The following is a 12,241-nucleotide window of genomic DNA, read 5'->3' as shown; positions in this document are numbered from 1 at the left end:
TCATAGCAGGAGTATAATGGACCAGGCGAGGTAATAACAAAAATAATGAGCAACATATACCAGAGACATTTTGAGGGGGTGGAGTGGGGAATGGGATCAAAAACGGGGATGGGGAGAGAAATGCATGGGATTATGGTGATGGCACACGGGTGATTTGGTGATGGCAAACCCACGGGGATTACAATCGAGATGGCAAAAAAAAATGTACAAAATGATGTAAAAATAAACTTTTGTAATGTTAATAAAAGAAAGGTTCTGCTCAGGGCCCTCCCTGGTGTCTTAATGGATTAAACACAATATTGCAAGCAAGCTGTAGCTGCTTCAGTGCAAATTCGATTCCTGGCCCAGATGTGATCCACATGGTGTGGCAGACCTCTCCTGCCTCGCCTGCTGCACCCGTCAGCAGTGTACTTCATTAGTCTGCTTGTTCTGCTCCACTCTCTGTATCTGGTGAATCCTCTCACCGCCCCTGCACCTCTGGCCTGTACCCCAGTTCTGTGTGCATAAAAAATAAATAAATCTTTCAAAAATGTATTTATAAAAATAATTCTGTTCAGCAAAGGAGACTAACTAAAAACAAAGAGACACCCTATTGAGTGGTAGATTTTTGTACACAATACAAATGATAAGGAGCTGATCACAAAGATATAAAATGACTCTGTGCAACACAAAGTAAACAATCCAGTCAAAAATGGGCACAAGAGCTAAAAAGACACTTTTCCAAAGAACAAATGCAAATGACCAACAGGCATGTGAAAAAAATGTTCAACATCACCTGTAATCATGAAAATGCAAATCAAAATCAAAATGAGATATCATCTTACATCAATGAGAATGGCACACACTAAAAAAGCAGGAAACAACAACTGTTGGTGAGGATGTGAAGAAAAGGGAACATTCCTACACTACTGGTAGGAATGCAAACTGGTGCAGCCACTATGGACAGCTGTGTGGAGGATCAATAGACTAGTAAAAATGGAGTTATCATATGACCCAGAAATTCTACTCCTAAAAGTCTATCCAAAGAACACAAAAACATTAATTCAAAAGGACACCAGCATCCCTATGTTTATTGCAGCATTATTTACAATAGATAAGTTATCCCAAATGCCCAAAATGAGATGACTGGATTCACAAGATGGTATATATATATACACATACAGTGGAATACCACTCAGCAATCAAAAAAGACAAACTCATGCCATTCACAGCAATTTGGATGGAGCTGGAAGGTGTAATGTTCAGTGAAATAAGCTAGAAAGAAAAAGAAAACTATCAGGTGGTTTCACTTATAAGAGTAATATGTGGGAACCAAATAAGGGATCAGGAAAAAACAATAATTGCAATAAATTAAAAATCAAGGTTAGCAGCAAGTATAAACCAGAGGCATTCTGCAGGGGAGGGAGAGGGATCAACCCAGGAGGCAGAAGAGTACAGGGACTTGTGACAGTATATGGGTGAATTGTGACAAATTTTCAGGGACTACACCTTAGAACAGAATAACACATTATACAAAAATGAGCAAACAATGTAAAATATATACTAAAAAGACACAAACAAACCCAAAATGCTGGAAACAAGTCCTGGAGAAAATGCAAAGATACACCAAGCCTCTTATACTGTTGGTGGGAATGTTACCTGGTCCAGCCACTGTGTAAAGCTGTGTGGAGGTTCATCAGAACATTAGAAATAGATCTAGCATATGATCCAACAAGTCCACTCTTGGGAATCTACCCAAAGGACACAAAAACACTAATTTTAAAGGAAACATGCTCTCCTGTGTTGATTACAGCATAATTTATAATAGCTAATATATGGAAATAACCTAAATGCTCCAAAAGTGACAAATGCATCAAAAAATATGGTATACTTACACAATGGAATACATGCTGCCATGAAACAAGACAAGGTCCTGCCATTAGTGGCAACATGGATAGAGATGGAAGGAATTATGCTAGCAGAAATAAGTCAGAAGGAGAAAGATGAACTCCAGACTATCTCACTTATATGTGGAATATATAGAAACCAAACAAAGGGTCAAGAAAAAGATGAAACTATAAAACTGACTGTAGATCTGATGCATACAGTAAAGGAGGGGGAGAAGAGGGTATCAAAACAGGGGAGGGAAGAAGACCAGGGAATATGATGAAGATGGCTTATAGGTGATATGATAGTGGGATAACTATGTTGATTACCATGATGTAAGAAAAAAAATAAAATTTCAGTAATGTTTGTTTATTTCTTTGAAAATGCCATTGAGACTTTGATAGGGATTACACTTAATCTGTGTATTGCTTTAGGTAAGATGGACATTTTTTTTATAATAGTTTATTTTTCCATCATTTTGAACATTTTTTTTCCATCTCAATTGTAATCCCCGTGGGCTTCCCGTTGCCAAGTCACCATGTGCCATCACCATAGTCCAGTGCACTTCTCCCCCCCCCCTTTTTTGATCCCATTCCCCACCCCACTCCCACAAAATGGCTCTGGTATATGGCTGTTCATTATTCTTATTATTTTCTCGCCTGAGATGGACTTTTTTTAAAGATTTATTTATTTATGCATACAGAACTGGGGTATAGGCCAGAGGTGCAGGGGCGGTGAGAGGATTTACCAGAGACAGAGTGGGGAGCAGAACAGGCTGACTAATGAAGTACACTGCTGAGGGGAACAGTGGGTGGGTCAGGAGAGGTCTGCCGCGCTATGTGGTTCACCTCTGGGGCTGGGGATTGAACTCGTGCTGAAGTGTCTTTAACTTCTTAGTACTGTGCTTTAACCTGCTGCACCACCAGGGAGGGCCCAAGATGGACATTTTAACAATGCCAATTCTTCTAATCCATGGGCATGGTATAGCTTTCTATTTCCTTGTAACATCTCTTTTAACAATTTCTTATAGTTATAATTGAATAGGTCTTTCACCTCTTCTGTTTGGCTTATTCTTATGTATTTAATAATTTTAATACTACTCTAAATGGCATTGTTTTCATGATTTCTTTATCTTCTAGTTCATTATTTGCATATAGGAATGAAACAGACATTTTGGTTTTGATTTTGTAGCCTTGCTTAGGTTTCTTAATAGTTGTCTTATGTTTTGGTCCTCCTTCATTTGGTGCATAAGTATTTAAAAAAGAATATATTTTCCTGATGTATTATTCCCTTAATAATTATAAAATATCTACCCCCATCTCACATTTCCTTTTTTTTTTACTGTAAATTTATTTTATCTACTATAAGTATAGCTACCCCTGCTTTTTTGTGAGTCCTGTTTGCTTTATAACCACTTACTTTAAGCCTATGTATATGGTTGGATCTTAGATGGGCCTCCTGGCAACATCAGAAAGTTGAGTTGTGTTTTCTGATCTAAATAGCTTTTTTCTGTACCTTTTTTTTTAAAAAAAGATTTATTTATTTATTCGTACAGAACTGGGGTACAGGCCAGAGATGCGGAGGGTGAGAGGATTCACCAGAGACAGAGTGGGGAGCAGAACAGGCAGATCGACGAAGTACACTGCTGAGGGGAGCAGTGGGCGGGTCAGGAGAGGTCTGCCACGCCATGTGGTCGCCTCCGGGGCAGGCGGGAATCGAACTCATGCGGAGGTGGCTTTAGATTCTCAGTGCAGTGCTTTAACCCGCTGCGCCACCAGGGAGGGCCTTTTTTCTGTACCTTTTATTTGGTGAATTCTATCCCTTAAACTGATTATTGATGTAGGGCTGTTTGCTGCTGCAATTTTGTCTTTATTTTCCTGGTTCTTTTTATTATGTTATTTATTTTGGGGAGATTTTCCACTTTGATTAAGATAGTAATGATGCTTTAAACATTTCTTTCAGGGAAGGTCTATTGTTTCAAACTTCTTCAGGTTTTGTTTGTGTTTATTTCTTGTATTTGAAAGTCCTTCATGATATACTATTCTTGGCTGGTAATGTTTATCTTTTTTAAAAAAATTTTATTTAACTTATTTTTATGTGGGAAGACAAAGGAGCAAAGAATATGCAATGGAAGAAGGACAGTTTGTTTCACAAATGGTTATGGGTAAACTGGACCACTGCCTCACACCATGCCCAGAAATCAATTCACAGTGCATAAAAGATTTGGGCCTGAGACCTATCAACTTGATCCTGGTGTCCTTTTACCATGTTGATGATGTCACCTATTTTCCATATTTTTAAAAAAATATTTATGCATACAGAACTGGGGTACAGGCCAGAGGTGCAGGGGCATTGAGAGGATTCACCAGAGACAGAGTGGGGAGCAGAAAGGTAGATCCACGAAGTACACTGCTGCGGGGAGTAGCGGGTGGGTCAGGAGAAGTCTGCCACCCCATGTGGATCACCTCTGGGACTAGGACTCGAACTCATGCTGAAGTAGCCTTAGCTTCTTAGTGCTGCATTTACCTGCTGTGCACCAGGGAAGGCCCTGGCTATTGCATTTTTATCTCTGTAACCTTTTTCATATTTGCTCTATCCTTATACTTCTTGTTTTGTTCAACCATTGTTCTAATTTCAGTAAACTTTATTAAAGCTATTGCTCTGAACAACTCCTGGTAATTTGCATAGTTATGTTATATTAAGGTTTCCCCCAGGGGGTTAACTTGATCCATCAGTTTGGGTGAATTCTTTCTCCTCAGTCTTTTTGATACTCAGTGATTATTTCTATGTATCATGATATTCTGTTTTCCTTCCCATTCTTGTAGCGATGTTCTTTTGTCAGAACTGCAAGTCACAGGGTATTGGCATAGTGTGTTGGTCGTGGACATTGTACTTTATGTTGTATTGTTTGAAACCTTGTCACTAATTAGTGTTGATTGGAGTTAAAGATATAGCATGAGGTGTTGGTCAAGAATCTAGTCCAGAAGGTGAAGGCTAGAGATGTGAGAGTTGTGGAGTTTGCTGCAGTAGATTGCCAAGCATCTACATCTTCCTGGGCGCTTCAGCCACTTGAGCCAAGGGAAGGATCTGTAATCACCATATGGCCAAGGTAGATCAAGGCAGTCTTCACTGGCTGTGTTCTCAGATATCCCACAGTGCAAGTACAACTGCAGGTGCAGTTTTGCTCTAAAGTTTGTTGTTGTTTTTTACTGTCAATACCTTTCCTCTGGGATTCAGGAATGATCAGAGCAACAAAAGTGTTTATGGGCTTGGGCTTCAGGAAGCCATCAGGTGAAGTTGCAGATTATACAGAAGTCAAGCTGTCTAGATGTCTGCCAAGCCAAATGGGGGAGGGGATGGTGCTTCTAGGGACTGCCACAACTGACTGCCAGCAATCCCAGATGTGTCTGCTCCATGTCCATCACACAGTCAGTGTTCTATAGGAGAAGTGGTGCCTCTCAACTGCAGTGGGCTTGGAGCCTAGGAAAAGCCCCAGGAGTCTGTATGGGTGGGAAGTAGGTACCTTTTGGGATAGTAAACTGGTTGCTAGCAGCTCCAACTGTGTATTTTCTTGATTTACCATTCATTGCTAGTAAAAATACAGTTGATTTTTAAAATATTAATGTTGCAGTCATGCTCCCAAGTGTTTACCTAACTAACCTGAACAAGGATGTTCAGCTGAAACCTGGGTACTGCAATAGTCACTGTAGATGTTGACCTTGACCATCTAGCTTATGTGTGTTCATCAGGGCTCTCCACTGCAAAATTACTATTTTTTCCTGTTTCCATATTGTCTCCTCTGGAAGGAAGTTTCTATATGCAGACTACACTTAATCAAAGAGGAACTATGCCCCACCCCCAGGAGGGCAGAGCATTTATGTTAGTTATTTGTAATTTTTCTATACAGGAGATTCTATCTCCTCGCCTTCCTTCTGTAATTCATCCCTTCCTCCCTCTCTCTTTTACTACATTTTCTCAATCATGTATTTAAATACATATAGAACCATGAGTACATATTTATAGTTTGAGTAATAAGACAATATACCTTTTTTTGTGGTTTAAATGACTAGAGCTGGGGAGGGGCTTGGGGAGGAAAGAAAAGAAACAATTTTGCAGCATTGCTGATGTGTTTTAATAGGTTTCATTTGGATTCTTCAGAGTTTTCTATATACAGTCATGCTATCTTGAAATGAAAATAGTTTTACTTCTTTTTTCCAATCTGGATGCTTTTATCTTTTTTTTCCCCTAATTTCCCTTCTAATAACATCTATTGCAATATTGCATGGAAGCGGTGAGAGTGAACATCCACTCTCCATTGTTCTTGATCTTGTGGGAAAGATTTTAGAATTTCATTAGTAAGTATGGTATTAGCTGTTAGCTTTTCCTTATATGTGCTCTTTTATTCCAAGTTTCTTGAACATCCATACAACACTTTGGATAACAGTTTGATATTACTTCATAAAGTTGAACTTAACCATAGTCAACTAGTTAGCAACTTCACTCCGAGGTGTGTATGTGTGTATATTTTAGAAAAAACTAATTACATTTGTGTACTAAACATGTATGGATTGCTGATGCCAGGGTTGTTTATAACACAGTTGGCTTGGAAAACAGCTTTATCTGTTCTGCTTTGCACCTCTGAGTCATTTCGAGAGTAGAATAAGTAAATTAATTGTGGTATAGTTATACAATGGAAAATTATACACTAATTGCTCCAAACTTTAGTTTGCATAAGTTTAACTAGAGTGCCTATTAAAATACATTTTACTTATTTATTACCTTACTACACAGATACTAGAATTTATGTTGAAATGGAAACTTTTCATAATGCAAATAAATGCTAATGACTTCACATATTTTCATGAAACAACACACTCATACACATACACACAAATATGAAATGTGTATGTATGATTTATAGAATATTGACATAAACGCCCATACACTCAATACTCAGATTAAGAAACAGAATACTACAACTGCATTAGAGGCTCCCTATATACCTTTGCCCATTTATATCCTCCTCACTTTACCACAGAGGTCCATCTTGTATTTTGTGTGGTAATTCCTTTTCCTTCTTTATGGATACTTTAGAGATAAAGTTTTCAATGTTATTAAATTTGAGCTTCAATTACTCTCCTGCACTGCTGGTGGGAATGCAAACTAGTACAACCACTATGGAAAACTGTTTGGAGGTACCTCAAACTGCTAAACATGGAGCTTCCCTACGACCCAGCAATCCCACTCCTAGGTATCTACCCAAAAGACACAAAAACACTGATTGAAAAAGATAGTTGTACCCCCATGTTTATTGCTGCTTTATTTACAATTGGAAAAACATGGAAGCAGCCCAAATGCCCAAAAGTAGATGACTGGATTAGAAAGATGTGGTACATATATACAATGGAATATTACTCAGCAACCAAAAAAGAGAAACACATGTCTTTTGCAGCAACTTGGATGGAGCTGGAAAAGATCGTGCTTAGTGAGATAAGCCAGAAAGAGAAAGAAAAATACAGGATGGTTTCACTCATAGCAGGAGTATAATGGACCAGGCGAGAAAATAACAAAAATAATGAACAACCATATACCAGAGACATTTTGAGGGGGGTGGATTGAGGAATGGGATCAAAAATGGGGGGAGGGAAGGAAATGCACAGGATTATAGTGATGGCACACGAGTGACTTGGTGATGGGAAACCCACGGGGATTACAATTGAGATGGTAAAAAAAAAATGTACAAAATGATGTAAAAATAAACTTTTGTAAAATAAAAAAAATTTGAGCTCACTTAAATAGAATAATAAAGTCTTCTGTGACATGTTTTCATTTAATATCACTGCATAAAATCTATGTATTTGTTTTCAATGATGTACATATAATTTGACTCTTAAAGTGTTCCTTGTACAGCATACAGGGTATTCCCTGTATCAGATTGTCTGGAAACTTTAAAAATGCAGATACCACCCCCAAAAACCTATTAAATCAGAATCTCTGGGAGGCAGAGCCTAGAAAAATGTGTTCATATATGCATACTTGCATGTATGCATGAGTATATGTGATATATTTCACAGTAAAGTAAGAGTCATCTTTAGATCTTCTAGAGAAACTAATGTAACAATGGGAAAACCAAGGTTAGAAAGAGCTTCAAGGGCAGTAGCATATTGTCGTGGAAAGATTATGGCCTTTGGATCTAGAAACATCTGAGATCAAATTTTAGCTCAATCACTTACCAACTGTGTGATCATGGATGAGTTACTTCATCTGGGTCTCATGCTTTTCATTTGAAAAATGGTATTCACAGTATTTGCCTTGAAAACATGTTGTACCTGAAGCATGTTTTCTAATAACTATTTGCAAAAAGTAAATAGAAAATAAATCACACAAAAATGTAAGGAAAAGTGAGAAAAAACAATGAGAAAAGTTAAAGAGAAACTAGGACTATTGGTGGTAGGGGGAAAGATGATGAATTTAACAGGCAATTATGACTTCTGAAAACATAGTTTCAAGAGATGTCAGGACACTATAGTGTAAATATACAAGTGAATAGATGATGATACAATGGAAGTAAAATGTTGTTCATTTTCTAGAGTTGTTTGGTAATAAAATCAATGTGATAAAGAAAATGTGAGTATAACAGACTCAAGGAAAACAGACCTGCAAGATCTGGAAGTACATCTCTGTATGTGAAAACAACATGCCCTTTAGAAAAAGCAGTAATACAGTAAACAAAAAATTGAAACCTTAATTTATTCTATGTATTGATATCTGTATTTGCAGCCAATGTCTCCTTTTCTTTATTTTACATTTTTAGGGTAACTCATGTGAGCTAGTGAGTACACTGTTCATGTAGAGGCTAATTGCCTTTTAGAGAGAAAATTTCTATTCTGGGGACCTACACTGCCCTTTTAAAAAATTATTTATATATTTTTACATCATTGTTCATTTTTGTAGAATGTTTAATTTCTCCTCTCAAGTGTTGTGCCCATAAAATTACCACCACCAAGACACCCATGAACCGTCATGATAGCCTCTTGTGTTCTTCCCTCCTTTTTTGATCCTTTTCTCTCCCCTCCCCCTCTCCTGATGACTGTTTTCAATTTATACTTTGACTTGTTTTTTTGTCTCCCTCAACACCCATTCCCTTGTATGGTTTCCCCTATGTTCCTCCTGTAAGTGAAATCATCAAATGTCTTTCTTTTTCTTTCTGTTTATTTCACTGAACATAATCCTTTCCAGCTCCACCCATGTTTCTGTGATTGGCATTAGTTTCTTTTTTGATTGCTGAATAGTATTCCATTGTGTATATGCACCATGCCTTTTTGTTCCAGACTGGAATCTTTATTTTGTTATTGTTGAGTTGTGTAAGCTCTTTGTAGATCTTTGATATCAGTTCCTTTCAATTTTCTCCCAACTTTTAGGGTCTCTCTTCATCTTGATTATTGTCTCTTTTGCTGTATAGAAGCATTTTAGTTTGATATAATCCCAGCTATTTATCTATTCCTTCATTTTCTTTGTTTCTGGTGATAGTCTTTAAAGCTGTTTTTGAGATGTTTTGGAATGTTTTGCCTATTTCTACTGTATATGTTTCAGGTCTTTTAGCCATTTTGAGTTTTGAGTTTACCTTTGTGTATGGTGTGAGATAGTAATCATGTTTCATCTTTTGCATGTATTATAGACTGCCTTTTTAATCTTTGCCAAATGTTTTGAGATGTATCCTATCAGGCAAAAGTGGAACAGAGGCAAGATATCACAGATGGCGTAGGATAAGCTAACATGGACTTGGAAAAACAATTCAGAGTACATTGTTATTAGCAATAAATATGGCAGGCATATCCAATAAGAAAGGCAACATATTTTCTATTTAGTAATTGTTTGCAAAAAACTCTGGTTGTTTTTGAATCTCAAAAGAAAATAAATATAATTGGACTTTGCTTACTAAAGCAAGAATATAGCCTTAGATTCATACAGTTTAGGTTTTCATTTACCATTAGATTCATACAGTTTAGGTTTTCACTTACCATTAGATGTTTCCACTCAATGGTAATATTTGTATATTCTTTCCCTTTCATTATTTCGTTTAAATTTCAGAAAATATCCTCCTGGATAGAGCAGATATTATGATCTGATCTTCAATAATTTTGAGTTCCTTTAATCATGAGTCATCCTGCTGTTGTTAAATAAAACAATTACTTGAAAATTGTCTTTTACATTGCAGATTTAATATCATTGTGATTTCTTTGTTTGAAATAGGAACATTTATATCCAGTTGGACTTTACATGAAGACAAAAATTCTCTTGAAGGGTGAAACAACTAATGAAGAACTTCTTGAAGGTATCACCTTTGTGTGTGAAGAACATACAATTTTGAATTATCATTATAAATTTGTTCAATATGAGACCTTTTGTAGTATACCAATAGTAGATATAATGTGGTGTTGATTGAGAAGAAAATTGATCACATAGGAAAAGGAGATTGTTAGCCAGGAAGAAAGAAAAAAGAAAAACTAGCAGATTTAGTGGGTGATAAAAATGTTACTAAAAGCTATTGGCTTTCTTTTAGTCTAGGAGAGAATTGCAGCTGCCTATTCTAAAATTGTGTACCAATATGAAGAAAGATTATCTATTTATGGAAAAAGCCATTATAATGCTATATATTTTTATAATTAACTTACATAAACATTGCTATTTGTTTAATATTCTCAAGTGTCTGGACCCATCAGAAACATCCTGTGAGTGTATCTATAATTGTGTTTCATTTAACAACTCACTTAACTTTTCTCTGTTTAAGTTTCTTCATATTTAAAATAGATATAATGGGCACTTCACTGTGTTGTTTTGAGAATCCTGCAAAAAACATACAAAACATTTAGCACCAAGACTATTGTATAAAGTTAGTATGAGTACAAGTTATTTATTATTGTACCTATTATCATTATTACTACATAAATACATTTAAGTGAAATTAAAAATCTAGAATTTCCATTACATTTCATCATAAAAACAATTTTCTTAAATTATTTTATGTACATATACTCAATATTTTAAACTATATACATATATAATTGCACTGTACAGGTGCACTATTTTTACTATATAAAATTATATGTTAGTATAACTAATTATCCAATAAATAATAGTTTTTAATAAGTAGGACAATAATCAAATTTGGAAGTAGCTTTAAACTTAATACTAATTTGGTACTGCTAAAACTTTCTGTAACCTTTGAATCTTAGCCAATCATTAAAAGACCTCAGAAAGCAAAATGTATAAAACATTCTGCAACTCTCAGTAACAGTATCATCTACTGTATACAGGCTGAAAAATGTTAGGAAGCAGGAAGACAACCCCACATTTTTGTACTCGGGAAATTAACCAATTAAAAGAATATACTTACTCAAACCAATAACTTAAGTCCAGAGGGATTATTGAAGTCGCCTGGTTTGAAGTTGACTGATTTCAGACTAGAATTACCCATTACAATTTTATCAAAATGTAGATGAAGAAGCAGAGTTTAAAGTGATATTACTCTTTATTACTGGATTTTTTTTTTTACTTAATATACTCTTGATATTCAGCGTAATGAAGTTGCAACATCAGTAAGATTACAAATTAGGATACTTTTCTATATCCGAGTTTTCTATAGTTTTAAATAATAAAATAGCCTTTTACTTTTGTTGTATTGAGAGAATGAATAAAACTTGCATATTTATAGTCTGTTCATTTCTTTGCTAGTGAGTGTCCTTTACACTGTTAGAATGGTCACCCTAATTACTGGCATTAGTATTTCACCAGTATTTTTGTAGTAGGAAAAGTGAAATGTACAATGTTTTATTGTGGGAAGATTGCACATACCCATGAAGGAAAATTTTGGAAAATACAAAATATGTCAATAGCCCCACTGGAATATAAGTACCTTAACAGTAGGGATTTTTGTGTGTGTATGTTTTGTCCACTGCTGGGTTCCTATGCTTGGCACATCAAGTATATGTAATACACTTATCAAACATTTGTTAACAAATACTTGAGTTTAAACACAATTACTTTTTTTTTTTTAAGATTTTTTTTTTATTTGTACATACAGAACTGGGGTACAGGCCAGAGGCTCAGGGGTGGTGAGAGGCTTCACCAGAGACAGAGTGGGGAACAGAACAGGCAGATTGACGAAGTACACTGCTGAGGGGAGCAGCGGGCGGGTCAGGAGAGGTCTGCCATGCCATGTGGTCACCTCCGGGGCAGGCGGGAATCGAACTCATGCGGAAGTGGCTTTAGCGTCTCAGTGCAGTGCTTTAACCCGCTGCGCCACCAGCGAGGGCCCAAAACACAATTACTTTTAACAATTTTATTTTTTTATTTTCAATCGTTTCATCTTAGT

At 36.2% G+C, this 12,241-nt stretch overlaps 1 protein-coding gene across 1 annotated transcript in view; it reads left to right on the top strand.

Annotated features, from left to right (window-relative positions):
• The window catches only part of TEX11 (testis expressed 11), a 322,651-nt gene that overhangs the window by 129,668 nt on the left and 180,742 nt on the right, over positions 1–12,241 (top strand). Inside the window, exon 11 of the mRNA XM_004694432.1 lies at positions 10,120–10,201. Within this exon, the coding sequence (XP_004694489.1) occupies positions 10,120–10,201 (82 nt within the window). The remainder of the gene's footprint in view (positions 1–10,119; positions 10,202–12,241) is intronic.

Source organism: Condylura cristata, unplaced genomic scaffold (assembly GCF_000260355.1).
Source record: "Condylura cristata isolate star-nosed mole 26May11 unplaced genomic scaffold, ConCri1.0 scaffold00043, whole genome shotgun sequence".
NCBI lineage: Eukaryota > Metazoa > Chordata > Mammalia > Eulipotyphla > Talpidae > Condylura > Condylura cristata.
Note: the sequence above shows the minus strand (reverse complement) of the source record. Positions and strands in the feature narration are given on the sequence as shown.